A 17,160-nucleotide genomic window follows, 5' to 3' on the forward strand; every position below is an offset into this window, starting at 1 on the left:
TCTCAGAACTCACACATCTCCACTTTTTCAGTGGATGATAACTGAGCGCATCTCTGCTGATCATTTCATTCCTGTGAAGATACAGAAATCAACCAGTGTCCAGCTTGAAAATTGCCCAAAGTTAGGTTGGGAAACCTATGGGAGGGCACTCAGCCTTAGGAAAGGGAGAGTTGAAGTATATCCTAATGGAGGGACAGGTGCAGCAGCAGAAGAGGGCATGAGTACTGAGCTTGCTTGGCAGACTGCCATGTTCTACTGGGGATTCAGCACACAGCTGCTAAACCCCTTATTGGTATCACTAGTTTCGGTTTTTTGGTTTCTGGCAGCTAAAATCGCCCAGGGTGGCTGACCTCTCTCAAGGTGGAGAGCTCAGAGAGGAGGGTGTGCCCCAGGTCTGGATGGTGAGACTGAGAAGCAGCCTGGGCTGCCGAGGTTCTCTGCAGTCCAAAAGGCATGAGGGCAGGTATCCTCTGCCAGCCCCCAGATGCCAGTGTGGGCGGGCCAGGGGAACACTACAAACTGCTGCAGTCAGCTTGAGAACCACATGGGAACAAGCCACAGGACAAAGACCAGTCTGCTAAGAACCTGGAGCAGAACAGCAGTGATTGTGCCAACACCCTGGATTGATCAGCCCTAGAGACACCTTGCTTTGGAGCTCCTAGGCATGTGGTTGTTTCAGATGATGTTTACTTCAAAGTTAAAAAAGAAACTTGAAGCAGGGTCCCACTTTTGCTCAGATTGACCTGGAATTTACTGTGTAGCCCAGGGTGGCCTTGAACTCACAGTGATCCTCCTACCTCAGCCATCTCAGTGCAGGGATTACCTTTTGAATAATCACAGACAGAGAACAAAGGAGTTCCATAGTAGGGGAATGAATATGAGCAAAATACAGTGATGCACATGACGAAAATAGTATTGTGTAACCCATTATTTTTGTATGCTAACTAAAAAATTAATGAAAAACTAAAAACAAAGATGTCTGGTCTCTGGATTCTATTTCATGACCACTGGTTCCTGATTGACGTGGAGTGTGTGTGTGACATTTCAAATTGATTTTATACATATATATGATGTATTTTGATCATATTCATCCCCATTACTTTCTCTTGCTCCCATCCTCTCTGTTCAACCTCTTCCTAATTCCTGAATTAGGTTGTTTGCATGAACATTGGTAGAAGGTTATTTACCAGAGCATGAGCAACTTATCCGTGGCTACACTACTTAATAAAATGTCTCTTGCCCAGGTTGGAGAGATGGCTCAGTGGTTCAGGTGCCTGCCTGCAAAGCCTAACGACCCAGCACCCACATAAGCCAGATGCACAGAGCAGCACATGTGTCTGGAGTTTGTTTGCAGTGGCTAGAGGCCCTGGCATGCCCATCACTCAATCTCTCTCTATATATATAACTCTCTGCTTGCAAATAAAATATTTTTTTCAAAAAAATAGAACATGTCTCCAGTTCCCTAGCAAACATTAACTGCCAATAACTCCCCAAGGAGGGGTGGGGGGGTCTTAAGAGCCCCACCATGAGTTTGTGAATGCAATGGCTATGCCATGTCCAGAATACAAAATTCCACAATACTTCTTACCCCATCCTCTGGCTCTTAAATTCTTTCTACTAATTCTTCAGATGTGTTCCCTGAACCTCAGGGGGTGATACTGATTCCCCATTTAGATCCTAGCCCTCAACAGTTACTCAGCACTGACAAGTTTTGAGTCCCCCAGTAATCACCAACGGGGCCCATTTCTCAGTTTCACAGTGCATCCTGTTTGTGCCTGAGATTTTAGCTGTTCTAAAGCCCTCATCCAATATCCTTTAGCTGTGTCTCTTGTAAGTTTGGTTTTCACTCTCTAACCTGAGCAGGTGATTCTCAGCTGTGTCTTGTCTCCATGCTAGAAGTTCCTCACTGTTCTGTCCAAACTCTCTGGCCTTAGGAGGGTCACTCACAGACATTTGAAACAACACAGGACATGCCTGAGGGACTTGGGAAACTATCAGATCCTAAAATCCTCAGAGGCCACACGGGGCTACATGAGAACCCACCATCCCTCTCACTGCTGCCTCATGCAGGCTTCAGCTCTCCAAGCTGCCCCTGTGGGAGCCAGTCTCTTTTGTCAGAATCTTGCCCCCCACCCTTTCTGAACATCATTCTGACTGTAATGACAGCTATCTATGTGCCTGGCTAGTCCCTAGTCTGTAGATATTCCCCAGCCCTTTGCAGCTCTTCTAGTGGTTGTTGGTAATGTCTGCCAAATACTCCCATGCACATGCTGGGGTGGGCTGAGAACAAAAGTGGGGCATTTGGGTGTGATCCCTTCTGGCTTATCCTTTGCACAATTCCCGGTAATGCGGTTATCTCCTCTGTCAGTAGCCACAGGGAAGAGAAGTGCACTTCACCCGTGGTATTTGAATGTATGTCTCCCAATAGACTCAGATTTTTTTTTTATTTGAGGGGGCCATATAGAGAATTGACATGCCAGGGCCTTCAGCTACTGCAATCAAACTCCAGATGTGTGCATCCGTTGCGTGCATGTGCAACATTACGCCCTTGCATCACTGTGTGTCTGGCTTATGTGGGACCTGGAGATTTGAACATGAATTCTTAGGCATTGCAGGCAAGTTCCTTAACTGCTAAGCCATCTCTCCAGCCCTCAGATGTTTTAGTAGAACTTGTAACTTGGACTTCCAGCCATCTGTCTCCAAAAGGGGTCCGTGGGCACTGATCTGATTTCTAGTGCAAAGGTAGCAGAACAGTCTGAGCTCTGAGTCCCTGCCGTTTTGCTGCCAGTTTTTGTGCATGCTTGTGGTGTTGGTTGGTTGTGGTCTCTCTCTGCTTGGATTTAAGAATGCAAGCCAGCTTCTTCCACCATAGATGGAACTTCCCCTTGGATCTGTTCCTCCCATAAAGTGTCTGTCTGGAAGTTTATCCCAGCAACATGGAGCTGATTACACCACTACCCTTGTCATTCCTGCAGCTGAGTGAGAAACTTGGTAGCTCCATATGCCAGGGTCTGACTATGTTTGCAGTTGGAGTATAATTTAGACACTAATGTAGAAGTAACCTTAGATGACGGATGCTGCCCAAGGATACTGGGCAGGTGTAATTGGCCAGAGTGTGACTGTGGCTGGCAGCAAATACCAGAGTTTGAAGTGTTGGCTTGCCCTGGCAAAACATCTGGTAAATCACACCTATGATGACTCACAAGGCAGTGTATGGAAGAACAGGTATACCTAGTGAAGGAGGTGCTTACAAGACATTACAGGAAGATAGTGTGTGAAGTATCAGCTAGGTCCAGAGGAGGAAGCTGGGAAACACTGGCTGAGTGATGGCTACAGGCTGCCCTTTGACAGATGCTACAGGAAGAGGAGCTAAAAACAGTCCAGCTTCACCATCTTGGGGACAAGCACAGATGGAAGGCCAGGAATGAAGACATGACCAAAAGCATGCTCCTCTGCACCCCTAATGACACACAGAGCCACGACAGGTTGACCTCTCAGATATGCCCCTGTGGTAGTTTGGATAGCCCCCCCAATATATTCAGTTTTTTATTGTTTGTAGTTTGCATTTGCAGCCACCTGGCTGGAGGCAGTGTCACTGGGTGGATCTTAAGGTGTGGTGGTGGATTTCAGATTTCAATCTAAAGATATGCAAAGTGTGCCTAGCTGGAGTTCCTGAAGTGTGCTGTGGCTTTTGACCTTTAGGCTTGTACTTCTCTCTGTGCTTGGTCCTGTGAAGGCAGGCCAGCTTCTTCTGCCATTTATGGAACTTCCCCTGGATCTGTAGGCTTCAATAAATATCCCTTCCTCCATAACTGTGCCTGGTCTGGAAGTTCATCTCAGTGAACCTGAAGCTGTCTGCTACAGCCCCCGTGGTTGTAACTTCTGGGTATCATTGTAGGCTTGTGCAGGTCTGAGCAGTGTCTAGAGGAAGCACTGTGTGTGCATCCCTAACACCTGGAGCTGGAATCAGGTGCTGGGAGAACATGAAGGAATCACCATGCACTGCCAAAGCAAGGAGTCCACATGAGCCTGTGATGGCTGAGACCTAAAGGAGCTATGGTGGGAAGAAGTTGAGAGAAACATTCTGCTGCTGTGGGCTTTATGGCAGCAGGGAGAGAAGCCCTCCAGATGGTGCCACCAAGAGCACACAGGGTCCCTGGTCATGCTGCCTGGCAGGGCTTAAAATTGGATGGCACACTAAGCCTTCCATTATGGTTTGATTCTAAACTGTCCCTCAGGGTCATGCTTTGGACTTTTGGTATCCAGGGTGTGGCACTATCTTGAAGGACATGGAAACTTTAGGAAATGGAACCTAGCTGGTGCCAGTTGGTCATGAGAGGTTGGCCTTTGGCAGTTATACCTGGCCCTAGTTCTAGACTTTCTGTTTTGGGTGTGCCACCATGTGAGGAGTCTCGACAAGCTCCTGCTGCCACTAACCCACTTCTGCCACCATGCCTCTCTGCCAAGATGGACTAAAGTTGTGAGCCAAAACACAGTTGCTTGTCAGGTATTTTGTCATAGCAATAATAGATCCCTCTTCTACAAGGTGTCACTGCAGCGTCCCCTGCATCTCCTGCTGAGTGTGAGGGTGAATTTTTGGTCTCCGTTCCTGAGTGGGTGGACCTTCTACCCAGTGCTGTAGAGACCATGCATATCAACTGTCAGGTGACCCTAAGCTCTGGCTCATTCTGGGGCATGCCTGGATTGTCTCCTCTCCAGAGCTTCCTGAAGAGGGAGAGTGACTTGGACATTTGGAGACTGGGGCCTGGATGGTGGGCAGAGGCTTAGGGTTGTTTGTCCCCCACTTTCAGCTCTCCATTTCCTGGTCACCATGTGGCACAGTGGTTGGGACAAGGAATGTAGCCAGCACATGACACGGGAAGTTGCAGAGTGCTGAGTGAGAACCAGCCTGAGTCTTTGGGAAACCACAGGAGTGAGATCATCTGCCACTCTGAACATGGAGCTTCCCTTTGTCACAGAGAGCAACTATTCCTCAGCCTGCCACTGTGGTGGGACCTTGTCGTATGGAGTTCCCATTCAATACTCTAAGATGCACTCCTGCCAACAACCCCTACTGGCACTCTGGCCTGAGCTCCAGGGGCTAAGAGGTTGGACCAGAGTCACAGATGTGCAAGTCCAGAATGAAAGGTTTCAAGGACCCTCTCTGGGGGCCTGAGGAGGCATGCCTGCTGCCCTCTGCACCCTAGGGGCTCCTGGGTAGGTTCTCACCCTCCATCTCTCAAGGTCTGTGACTGTGACCAGTTCTCAGCCCCTGTGGGTCAACTCCAACCCTGGAAGCTGGGTAGGTACAAAGGACAGGATGGGGACAAACGGGAAGGGATGTCAAGTCTGCAGAGTAGAGGTTTAATGGGACAGTCACCATGGTACCCGCTGCAGTGGCCCCAGGCTGGAGCCCCTGGCCTGGTGCCTCTCCCAGCAGGTGGGCCCAAACAGCACCAGTGATACCAAGGCAGCTGTAAGGACAGACCATCCTGCTAAGGCGCCTCTTGGGCCTGGACTCCAAGTGCAGAGGGGCTGAGGCCTGCCCAAGAAGGCCCACCTTCTCCTGTCTCCTGCCCCCACACTGCAGTAAGATCTGTGTCCTTGTCCTCTGTCAGGGGCCAAACAAGGCTGCCAACCCTAGGGTCCAGGTACAGGGCTTTGCAGGGAGGCACACTTCAGGGACAGGGCAACCTGGGCCTCCGGCAGACGTAAGGCACAGTGTGGTGGTTGCTGTGGAACTGCTGGGGTCACTGTCCCCAGAGCAGTGTTCAGCAGGTGCTGGCGTCCCAGGTGAGACATGGCTGTCAGTGTTGAGACAGGAGGCATGGTGGGTGTGGGAAAGCCCCAGGGCCTGCAGTGCAAGAGAGCTAGGACAAGGTGGGCCCTGGTCCATGGCCTCCATGGACACAAGGTCCTCCCCATGGCCCTGGCCTGGGACAGCCCACAGAAGGGGCTCATGGGCCTGGGCAGAGCTCGTGGCCGGAGCCAAGGCACAGTCATGGCAGCCCGGACCACAGAAGGCACAATCGTGATGTCTGGGAGGTCGAAGGTCAGCCGCCATCAGGGCTAGGCGGACACATTGACGTCCCTGAGAGAGATGGCACTGCTGGGGGCCTCATCCCCAAGCAGCAGGGCTGGCGAGTCTGGGTCTGTGTCTGTGTCAGCACTGCCCAGCTCTGTGCTGGGCTCTGCACTGGGCTCAGCGCTGGGGCCCAGGCCCTGGGACAGGATCTGCTGGATGGTTCTGCGCAGATTGGGGTGTAGCCGGCCCTGCGTCTGGTAGAAGACCTCTAGTGCGAAGGACTTGAGGGCTCCGGTGCAGAGGTCCTCATACAGTGGGATGGTGTACATGCGTGACATCTGTGGGAGACACTTGGTCACACAGGCAGGCTCCCGAGCGCCTCCCCGTACCAGTGCTGGAACTGCTTGTGAGGCAATGGGTCTGGACTTGGAGCCACAGGCTTCCCTTAGCCTCTCACTATAACCTCCCTGCTCTGGGCCAACTCCAGAGCTCAAGCTAGAGGCACTGTGCAAAGAAATGGGAAAACAGGGTCCCAGCTTGGGATGCTAGGTCACTGCCTGGAGTTTGATGGCCCATGTGCCCAGAGCTGCAAGCTGATGCCTATAGGCCTGAGGTGCAGACAACTCAAGACCTCTTGCTCCCAGCTCTGCACTCTGCAGTGGAGTCCAGATCTCCCTACTGAGCTCTAGATCTTGCACCCTTCTTCTCTGCATGTGGCTCCCACCTGGCCTGCCTGAGTAGAATGCGACAGGATAGGGAGGCAGGACAGGTCCCCAAGGAGAGGCTACCCCCCGCCATGACCCCAGGTAGGTGGCTGCACCTGGCTCTCCAGGAAGCGCCGGACCCTGTGGAGGTCGGGATAGTAGTCATTTCGGACCACGATCTGTAGCCAGCGGATGCGGATCTCTGCGTTCATGGAGTCCAGCAGGGATGAGTAGCACTGGGACAGACTCGTCACCACCTCTGTGGACAGCCAGCAGGTCAGGGTTGAGCAGGAGCTACGTCTCCTTCCAGGCTGCCCTGCTGGCTATGGGACTCACCCTGGGGGAGTGGGGACCCATCCAGTAACCGGTCGAGGAAGAGGGCCGTCTGGAAGGTCCTCCATTTGGAGATGTCAATGGCACTAGCTGAGGCTGCTGCTTGGTCCAGGGGCTCTGCAGTCCACAGCTGGAAGAGGGCCTCCACGGGCCGGGTTAGGCTAGACCCCTGAGAGAGGTCTGGCTCGGCCAGCGGTGGGCCCGTGGCATTGAGCCAGCGCTCAAACTCCAGCCCTGCAAGAAGAGCAGGCCTGAGGTTCCTGCCTGGGCTGGGGAAGGGCCACCTGAGCAGCCTTTCAGGGAGACCCCAGTTCATGAGAGTGTCCCAGGTAGGTGACCTGACCCTGAGAGGTGGCATCATGGGGGCAGGTTCTGCCTATCCCCCTCCAAATCCCTTGGTGCACTTATATACCTTCCAAAACCTAGGGCTGCCACACGCAGACCTCCCAGCCATACCTCACCACCATCTAGCAAATTCTAGCTTCTCTCAAGATAAGGCGCATGCCTTTAATCCCAGCACTTGAGAGGCAGAGGTAGGAGGATCGCCATGGGTTGAGGCTACCCTGAGACTCCACAGTGAATTCCAGGCCAGCCTGGGATAGAGTGAGACCCTACCTCAACCCCCCCAATAAATAAATAAATAAATATAATAAAAAAGAAGACTTGCAGCTCTTCCTTGGTCCCCAAGCTCTCAGACCTGCAGGAGCCTCTTGTGCGGCACAAGTAGGGCCAACCAGGCCTGGGACAGATCCCTGCCTCCTTGCGGATGGTGCTCAGGCCCTCTGCAGGCTATTTCTATAGCTCTCTTCACTGACTCCTAACAGCCTGCTCATCCTCGGTGACACCTCTTCCAGGAAGCCCCAGGGATCTGGGCCTGGGAGGCAATGACTCCTCTCTGTTCTTATGGTGGCCCTGGTCCCGGGCTCACACAGTACAGCAGGGAGGTGGTCTCACCTGCCCGACAGTCCACACTCTGCTCCTTCAGCTCTGGGAAGAAGCTCAGGAAGGAGTCCAGTAGGTCTTGCGCAACCACACTGGTGAACTTGTATTTCTCCACATAGGCCTGTGAGACGAGGGGCAGGGCTTCAGCAGGCCTGGAGGGCTGGGCACACAAGCCAGGCCAGCCGACTGGGCCAAGGTTTCAAGGTATGTGACACGGACCAGCTTGGTCCAGGTAGCCTACAGGAACTGCGGGGCGGGTGGGGGAAGCAAGAAGATAGCACTCTAGCAGGCCAGGGCCCAACCTGGCTTCTAGTCCCCTCCCCCCAGGGAAGGGTGACCCTGACAGCTTGGGGAAGGAGGGTCCATCTGCTCACTCGGAGAAAGCCGTCGAAGCGCCGGGGGTCCCCACACAGCCGGGACAGGTAGTCCACGAAACAGTAGCCCTTCTCATAGGTGAACAGGTTCATCAGGTGGCTGGGGTTCACACCTGCAGGGGAGGCCTTGTAAGGACTGCCACCCGACCACCTATGTACAGTGGCCAGGCACCAAGAAGCGGGCAGGGCAGAGGGCCACTGTCCCTTACCCATCTAGACACATACTAACATCCTGGGTGAGCAACGGTAGGGCCTGCTCTGCCCCGTGGTGACCAGTGCTTGGATTCAGCAGCAGGCTGAGGCCACCTGGGGGTACTGCAGACACTCTGTCTAGCTTTAGCGAAGGACTCAGCCATGGTGGGGAAGAAGCCTTAGTAGAGGAAGTGGACAGCAGCCAAGGAGGCCCATATGTGGGGTCCTGGGCGTGGGCCAGGTGGAGATGGTACCTGGCTCCAGCTTAACTTGCAGCTTGCTGACTGGGCTGTCCTCCCCAAGTAGCCGCATCTGCCTGTGCAGGGCATCTAGGCGGAAGGCTGTCTCCAGGCAGGTGAAGGCGGCCCCTAGGTGGGGTGGGGAGAGGAGAGGCATGGGGGGAGGGGTGAGGGAGGGTGAAGCGCCCGCGGCAGGATGGCTCCTGGCTGCCCACTTCTGAGCCCAGGAACAGCTGAACACAGGCGGGCTGCAGGCCGGGGAGGGCTATGTGCTCTTCACAGCTGGCATTTGAGATGACCCAAGGCCATTCCAACCCATACCCTGCCTGCCCTGGGCAGTACCGTAGGTCTCCGTGGTGATGCGGCGCTGGGCATAGGTGGCCAGGCCCTCACTCAGCCACATCTCCTCCCACGTGGCATTGGTAACAGCATTGCCGAACCAGCTGTGGGCCACCTCATGGATGACATCAATGACCAGAAATTCGTCACTCTCAAGGATGGAGGAGATGATGAAGGTGAGGCAGGGATTCTCCATGGCCACAATGGGGAAGGAGGGTGGCAGGAAGACGATGTCATATCTGTGTCCATGGGTGCAGGGCCGGGTGAGGAGCAGATCGGCTCTGGCTATGACCCACCAGGCCCACTGCTGCACCCTCCACTCAGGGCACCGGCTCAGCTCTGCAGTATCTCTCGTCTCCTTTCCAGGGGACAGGGAACCCAGGGATCAGACAAGGAGCTCCTGGTCTGGCCCCACTTCCTGCTCTGAAGGGAGGGAGCACAGCCAGCCAGGGAAGCCAGGGCACAGGACATACCTGCCCCACATGTATGGTCCATACAGACGCTCGGCTGCACTCAGCCACTGTTCCACAGCACCTGACAGTTTGCTGGTAGCCGTGGGCAGGAGGCATGGCTCAGCCCACACGCGGCTCCTGTCACAGGGCAGACAGAAGGTGGGCTGAGGCTGGCCAGCCTGGATCTACTTTACCCTATCCAGGCTCTCAGTCTGTCTTGTCTGCCCCCACTCCATTCTGCCTCCCTGAATGGGGACCACACTGGCCCTTCCACAGAAATATATCTCAAGCAGGGCATGGTGGCATATGCCTTTAATCCCAGCACTTGAGACTGAGGTAGGAAAATGACCTTGAGTTAGAGGCCATCCTGGGCTACAGAGTAAGTTGCAGGTTAGTCTTAGTTAGAATGAGACCCTACTTCAAAACAAAACAAACAAGAAATGCAGCCTAAGGGTTCCCTGATTCCTTAATTTATTTATTTATTTATTTATTTATTTTTTTTGTGGTAGGGTCTCACTCTAGCCCAGGCTGACCTGGAATTTACTATGTAGTCTCAGAGTGATCTTGAACTCATGGTGATCCTACTTCAGCCTCCCAAGTGCTGAGATAAAAGGTGTGTGCCACCACATCTCAAAATTCCTTTTGTCTGTAGACTAGAGGAACCTGCAAGGGCTGCCCATGGCCTTGGAAGTAAAAACAGACTGCTAGGTAGGGCAGTGAGCAGGCAGGACTGTCAGGGTTGAGAAGAGATGTTAAAGAAGGCCTGACAGTGATGATCTCTGTAGAAGCCACAGGCGGTGACAAGACAGGTCTTTGTAACATGAGGATGGCCCACATGCCCTGGTGGCCTAGTGGAGGTTTGGGGCAGGGAAGCCATGTGTGTAGGCTACAGACTTAATCTGCAGGGCTTCTCCTGAGGCCTGGCCACGTAGAACAGCATAATGGCAAGACACAGAAGAGCCTACCTGGGCCCAATGTCTGCTGGCTTGAGGTCTCCGGCCACAAGGGCCACGAGGTAGGCGGGCACGGGGTGCTCCATATGGAAGTGGTAGACACCTTCCTCCTCCATGTATGTGCTCCGAGTTGCACTCATCAGCACCTGCACCCCCAGTGGGGCCTTTTGCAGGAAAAGGGGAAACATATTTTTGAGGGATGATCCCATGCTCTCATCAGAAAGCACCTCCATCCCTAGCAGAGAACTACACAACTCAGGTCAGAGGATCCTTCATCCATGATAGGGAACCCTATGGTCCCATCAAGGAAGCCTTCTATCCCCTAGAAGGGAAACCTATATCCACGAAAGGAAGCCCCACAAGCTTGGTTAGGGACTTCTCCATCAAAGAGCCACCCTAAATCTCCTGCCCCAATTTGGGGCTGCCAGGTGTGGACTATGACCCAGGGTCTCCACCAGATTCTCACAGTTCTGGAGGGCATGGAGCCTGATCATCAGGTCCCGTGTGCCACTGCCACTGCATTCTGGTCTGCCCTTGCTCCCACACCCGTCAGGCCTGTCATGGTGGGAGGAGCAGCTCTCTCTAGGACAAGGGCCGTGAGCAGCTAGGGTCCAGGCTCAGGAAGGTAAGAGTACAGAGGAGGAGGTGGATGAGTCTCTGCCCAGGTTCCTGCAGTGCTAGAAGGATGCAGAGGCAACCCCAACCCTGACCTTGACGACAGCTGAGTAGGTGCACTTGACTGCAGGCGTATCAAAGCACGGGAAGAAGGAGCGATTGCACACAGAGTGGCCCTGGGTAAAGACGAAAGGCTTGGCATTGCCGTAGGTCAGCTCCGGGTCCAGCCACCAGATCTGTGGGTAGGGTGGAGCATCGGCAGATGGTCAGCTGGCTCAGGGCTCTGGGCTCAAGGTCTGGGGGTACCTGACTGTCCTCAAGGTGCTTGTCAAGGGCCAATGCTGCTCCTGCAGCCTTGGCCTGTCCACCTGGCATCCTCATTCTCTTCCCCTAGCCTAGGGTGACAGCAAAGGTTGCTGACCCAGCATGGCTTATGCTAGATACCTGGGCTAGTGTGGCTCCAGACAGGATGCCACATGTCTGGGGCCAGCCCGGGAATCTCCAAGGCAGTGCTAGAAAAAGCACTTTGAGGCACTGAGTCCAAAGGGAAACCAAGGCACAGTCAGAACATCTTGGCCCAAATACCCACAGGCTGACAGCCAATCTGGTCTCTCAGAAACATGGAAACATGGGAGACCAGAGTGGAATCAGCCCAGTGCAGCCTAGCTTGTGGGTAGTACAGGCCAGGACCAGTGGGTAGAGAGTGGAGCTGAGAGGACAGAAGTGGCAAGGGAAGGGTGTGGAGCTTTCGGGCTGCCAGTGCCTGAAGGCAGAGGCAGCAGCGGAGCATGGTACTATGAGTATGCCTCCTAGCAGCTGCTGTCCACCTGCCAGCCCACCAAGGCCGCTGGCCTAGTAAACTTCCCTCTTGACCAGAGAGATTCTGAGTCCTCAGTTGTCCAGGACAGCCCTGCCTTCACTGAGGAGCTGCAGCTATGTTGCTGTGTCTACCCTGCACTGCCTTCTGCCAGGACAATGCTTCCAGGGCCACTGACAGGAGACATCCCCAACACATTTCTATGAGTGGATACATGGACGGAATACAGGCTGACTGTCCTGGCGGGCAGAGTCCAGAGCTGGCAGGACTGTCCCCTCTCAAACCCCAGACCTAAGGGGCACTGCCTGCTCCACTAACCGGAGATCTGGAAGGGAGGCTGCCTGCCCCACAGACCCAGGTCCAGGGAGAGGGAGGTCTGCACTACAGTCTCTTGACTGGGGAGGAGCTGCCTGGCCCCAGACCCAGACTGGGGTAACTTGCCGGCCTTGCAGACCTGACCAGTCTCTTGCCAGCATTCATGGACCACTTCTAAGGTACTTTTGGCTGCTCTGTCTCTGCTTCCTTCCCACAACAAGCTGCAAGCATATCTTTCTCTTGTGCTGGGCCTTCAGAGACCTACTTAGGAAGCTGGTTCTCAAATGCAGTCTCCTAGGTCTGTCCCAAGACTCTGGGCTCCATAGACCTGGGACCTTACATGGAGCAGGGTCCCTGCTGCTGGTGGTCCTTAGCCCATTCTGGGAGGACAGATCCCCAAATGCCCTTCAATCCCTACCTTCCCCCCTTGCACTAGCTCTATTCCTACAGTCACTCGTCCCCCTAGCATGACTTTCATCTCACTGCCCCATGTCCAGGCCATGGACACAGGGGCTGGCTGCCTTTCCAGGTACCATTCTCTTACAGTGAGGGGACTGGGCCCTGGCCCAGGGGTTGGAGCTGATGGCTTAGTGGATGAGGAATAGGCCCACAGGCTCCAGACACTGCCCGGCAGGAAGAATGCCGTTACTGCTGGGGTGGGAGTGCCCCACCTCCAAACGGCCTCTGGTATTGTAGCCTGCAGTCAGGGCCTCCTGAAAGACCCCAGAGAGCTCCAACCATGTATCAGGCACAGAAACAGACTGAGGGATGTGAGCCCTGTGGTCTGACATGCTCACATGTAACAGTGGGTACCTGAGGTTAGAGGCCATTCGGATTCTACAGGTATGGGCCAGCTCACAGGCCAGGCAAGACCCTCATCCCCAGGCCAATGACTCTGGGGCCACTCAGACTGGAGTGGCTGCCCTTCCCTGTCTGGAACAACCAAAGGCTAATCAGTTTGTCACCTTTGTGGCCATGTCCACAAAAGCCTGGTGCACGCTCAGGTTCCACTACTATGTTGTTACTGAGCAGGCCAGAGAAGTTGGGAGGGGGGTCCACATTCACAGGTGGAGGCCAGGAAGGAGTTCTTTCCTCAGCCCTCACCTGGCATGTTAGGAGGCACATGGTCACTCACAGAGACTATCACAGCAGCACAGGGGCTCCCAGCAGGCCAGCTGCTAGCACACAGCAGGGGTTCTGAGGAGTGAGGTAGCCGGCCCCAATCAAGGCTCCCAGGAAAGCCCACACAAGTGCATTCGATTTGCACTCTGCCTGCCAGATGTCACCTTGCTTCTTTGTGGCTCCTGGCTTGTTCAAGTGGCTGCCCCAGTCAGTGAGAGACCGCAACCTTACCAGGGGCCGTGAAGTTGCATGTCGTGCTATGTAGCCATGGTGGATATCGCATGACAGCTCTGTTAACCATGGAGCTGGTAAGAAGCACCACACGTCAGAACTCAAAGGTCCTACTTCATCCCGAAAGCTCACTGGCTGTGCAGCCACGGCGTGCACTATCTGTTCAGCCAGGGCTTCTGGGTGGTTAGTGCCCTGTGTCCAGAGTCTAGTGTGTTTAGGTTGGGAGTTAGAGCATGCCACAGCCCAGGTTAGGGAGCCCAAAGCCAAGCTTCACAGCCCATGTCTTCTTTTCTGCCTCCCACTAGAACTCTCTGTCCCTCACTCCACCTCCAGTAATTATACCTGGGTGTCTTCGAACCCTCTGAAGACCTGGATCACAGGAGGCCTTTCTGCAGTGGGCACACCAGGCCCACCTCTCAATGCCAAACTCCTGCAAATAGTCTGGCTTTGTATCCACAGAGGGGCATAATGACTGAATGGGAGGTCTCCCTGAGTGGCATGGTGTCCCTGTCCATACTGCCCACATGGGGTCTGGACCAAAACTATTAAGAACTTAAACGTGGTGGTGTACGCCTTTAATCCCAGCACTCCGGAGGCAGAGGTAGGAGGATCACTACGAGTTCAAGACCATCCTGTGACTACATAGTGAATTCCCGGTCAGCCTGGGCTAGAGTGAGACCCTACCTCAAAAGAGAGAGAGAGAAAGAGAGAGAGAGAGAGAGAGAGAGAGAGAGAGAGAAGAGAGAGAGAACTTGAACGCAGCAGCTGGAATGGCCAATGGCACTCCGGGGCCAGGCGACTTCACTCTCTCTGCAGGTGCCCCAGCAGTGGGGTGCAGATTAACAGCCCCTGGCCCGGCTATGCGGCCTGAAGACCCCTGGAGAACGCCACCGCTCGCCCGCAACCCCGGCTGCCCCCTGGGCGGGACTCACAGCGGGAGCGTCAGTGGAGGTGTAGCGCAGGATGACCTGGAAGGGCTGGTGTGCCTGCAGCTCCGCCGGCAGCGTGACGGTGAGCGAGGAGCCGTAGTCGGTGAACGGGTCCAACCTGAAGGCCAGCGGACAGTCCACGGGTTCGGTGCCAGGCGCGTCGGCAAAGGCGGGCAGCGGGGGCCCCGACCCCGGCGCGGGAAAGGCGAAGGCGCAGGGCGCCGCGGCGGCGGCGGGGGCGCGGCGGAAGGAGGCCGAGTGCAGGCGCAGGGCCGGGTGCGCGTCGAGCACGAGCGCGCGGGGCGCGGGCCGCAGCGCGCACAGCTCCAGCACCAGGCAGCCGGCCAGCTCGCGCGCCTCGGGCCGCAGCTCCAGGCCCAGCTGCAGGTGGCGGAGGCGGAAGAGCTGCGCGCTAGAGGCCGAGGCCACGTCCAGGGCGGGCGGCGGCTCGGGCGGCGGGCGGGCGGGCGCGGCCTCGGCGCCGGGCGCCTTGCGGCAGCAGCACTGCGCCGCCATGGCCGCCGGCACTAAGTGAAATCCATGGGCGGCGGCCGCTGCGGGCCGCGGGCAGCGGGCGAGGGGCGCCGGCGGCGGCGGCGGGGCGCGGGCACAACAGGAAGTCGCGCCGGGAGCCGCCCGGCCCGGCGCCGTGCGCCGCCCCGCTCGGGCTCCGCTCGGCCGCCGCCGGGGGCGCTGTGCGCGGGGCCTGTGCGCCGGCGGGCAGAGCCGGGGCCCCGGGCGTCATGAGCCGCGGCGCGGCGCTGCGTGGGGAGTCAGGACGTTGTGAGCCGCGGCGCTGTGCGCGGGGTCCGGGCGCGCGACTCAGCCCCGCGCCCCGCAGCTTGCTCCTAGCCAGCGCCGGAGAGAACCCTGCTGGCTGGATCGCCGCACGCTCGGGAGGCGGCTGCTGGGCTGTCGAGGTGAGACCTGTGCTCCGGGCACCAGCAGCCACTCCGGGGTTTTGAATGATGCTCGTGGTTTCCTCGCCCAGCCCCTCCCCACCCCCCGCAACTCCTCCTGTTGGCCTGTGTCATGGCCATGTGATGTGATGAGCTTGGGAACTTCAAGATTACATTATGCTGTCGGGTGCGCGTTAGATTCACATTAAGTATGAGAGGTTATAAGCTTTCACTTGGCCGTATTTCAGGGTCCGTTTGTACATTGTAGGTGTAGCTGCTGATGGATCGAGTTCTGTCCCACCTCAGTGCTGTAAGCATTGGAGGTCTGAAACTGGATTCTGGGATGGCCCATCAAGGCTGCACTATCTAGGCCTGGGCAGGCAGCAGACCAGGGACTTTCTCACCTAACATCAACAGACAGTATGGATGGAGGAGGTATTACTGTGGGCAGGACATGGGAATTCCGATTCCTAGTGAGAGGGGCTTTTGGAGCTGGAGGAGCCTCCAGAAGCCCAGCATTTCCCTCCTTTGCCGGTGGTGTGACTGTAGCATCACTCTGGGAGGTGCTCAACTGTCAGGACTCAGTCTCCCCAGTTGTAACCCAGAAGACCCTGCCTTTCACAGGAGGGCAGGAAGCACAACTGAGCCAAGAGCTAGTCACAGACACCAGCCTGAGCACTGAAGCAGTTCTCCTTGGCCCTGTGGTAGTCTTAATCCCTACATGGTGGCTTTCTGGGAGGTGGAGCCTTGCTGGAGGAGGTGTGTCACTTGGGGTGGTCCTTGGGATGTTATAAACCAGCCCCCTTGCCAGAGCCAGCTCACACTGGCTACTTCCCAGTAGCCATGGCAAGATGTGCAGCCCAGCCACTGCTCTACCATGATGGAACTTCCCCTCAAAACTGTAAGCTGAAACCCTTCCCATAAACTGCTTCTGGACCAGTGTTTTGTTCCAGTAACTAGAAAGTAACCCCCCCCCCCCAGGACTCCATGTGTTCTCTTAGTTGTGGGAGAAGGACAAATAGGTTTCCTCATAGGGTCCCCACTACAACTCCAGGAACCTCAAGGCCCAGAAGCAGGGGTTAGTCCTGCATCCAGACTAGAGGAAGGCTGGCATGGTAACACATGGTAATCCAAACACTGGGTAAGTAGAGGTAAAAGGATCAGGACTTCAAGATAATACTTGGCTACATACTGAGCTTGAGGCCAGCTTGAAACACATGAGACCCTGTCTCAAAAAATAAATAAATAAATAAATAAAAGGCGCATCAGACTTAAGAGTTAGGGGTTAGTGCTGCCCTCAACTGAGTGGTCAGTAGCCTAACAGACAGCTGAGACTGACGGTCCCACAAGATTGTTCATACCCCAGCAGCCTTTTAGTGACCAGAGGCAGTCAAACAGTTCTGGCGTGCTACACACCCCCCCAGCCTTCTAATGCATAGACAAGGGCACCCACATTCAGGCATGCTGATGTCCCCCTCCCCAGGCAGGAGTGGGACCCTGGCCATACCTACTAGAGGTGTGCACTGAGATAGGGCTGCAGTGGGTTGGGAGGAAAACAAAGGACCCCCGAAGGACCTGAGACAGAGGTCCTAGGCAGGGAGCCAAAACTGAAGGGCTCCCAGAACAGAGCTGTGAGGTGGAAAAAAAAATTATATATATATATATATATATAGGCAGGA

At 55.4% G+C, this 17,160-nt stretch overlaps 1 protein-coding gene across 1 annotated transcript; it reads right to left on the reverse strand.

Moving 5' to 3' along the window:
• Positions 1-5,343: 5,343 nt before the first annotated feature.
• Positions 5,344-15,098, reverse strand: Rnpepl1 (arginyl aminopeptidase like 1). Its single transcript, XM_004667827.2, has 11 exons — positions 14,586-15,098; positions 11,264-11,404; positions 10,566-10,717; positions 9,622-9,738; positions 9,152-9,387; positions 8,825-8,938; positions 8,379-8,491; positions 8,017-8,125; positions 7,066-7,296; positions 6,846-6,988; positions 5,344-6,363 (listed from the first exon to the last, which is right to left on the reverse strand). Exons 1-11 carry the CDS (start codon positions 15,096-15,098, stop codon positions 6,070-6,072), a joined length of 2,163 nt encoding a protein of 720 aa, XP_004667884.2. The 3' UTR covers positions 5,344-6,069.
• Positions 15,099-17,160: the final 2,062 nt, after the last annotated feature.

Source organism: Jaculus jaculus, chromosome 4 (genome assembly GCF_020740685.1).
Source record: "Jaculus jaculus isolate mJacJac1 chromosome 4, mJacJac1.mat.Y.cur, whole genome shotgun sequence".
NCBI classification, from domain to species: domain Eukaryota; kingdom Metazoa; phylum Chordata; class Mammalia; order Rodentia; family Dipodidae; genus Jaculus; species Jaculus jaculus.

Bases quoted from the DNA above. Each gene is read 5' to 3' on its own strand.
- Rnpepl1 (XM_004667827.2), bottom strand. From the start codon at position 15,098: ATGGCGGCGCAGTGCTGCTGCCGCAAGGCGCCCGGCGCCGAGGCCGCG. The intron at 10,718-11,263 runs GTCAGGGTTGGG...TTCCTGCAAAAG, and splicing joins CCTACTCAGCTGTCGTCAAG to GCCCCACTGGGGGTGCAGGT. The intron at 6,989-7,065 runs GTGAGTCCCATA...GGCTGTCCACAG, and splicing joins TGGGTCCCCACTCCCCCAGG to AGGTGGTGACGAGTCTGTCC.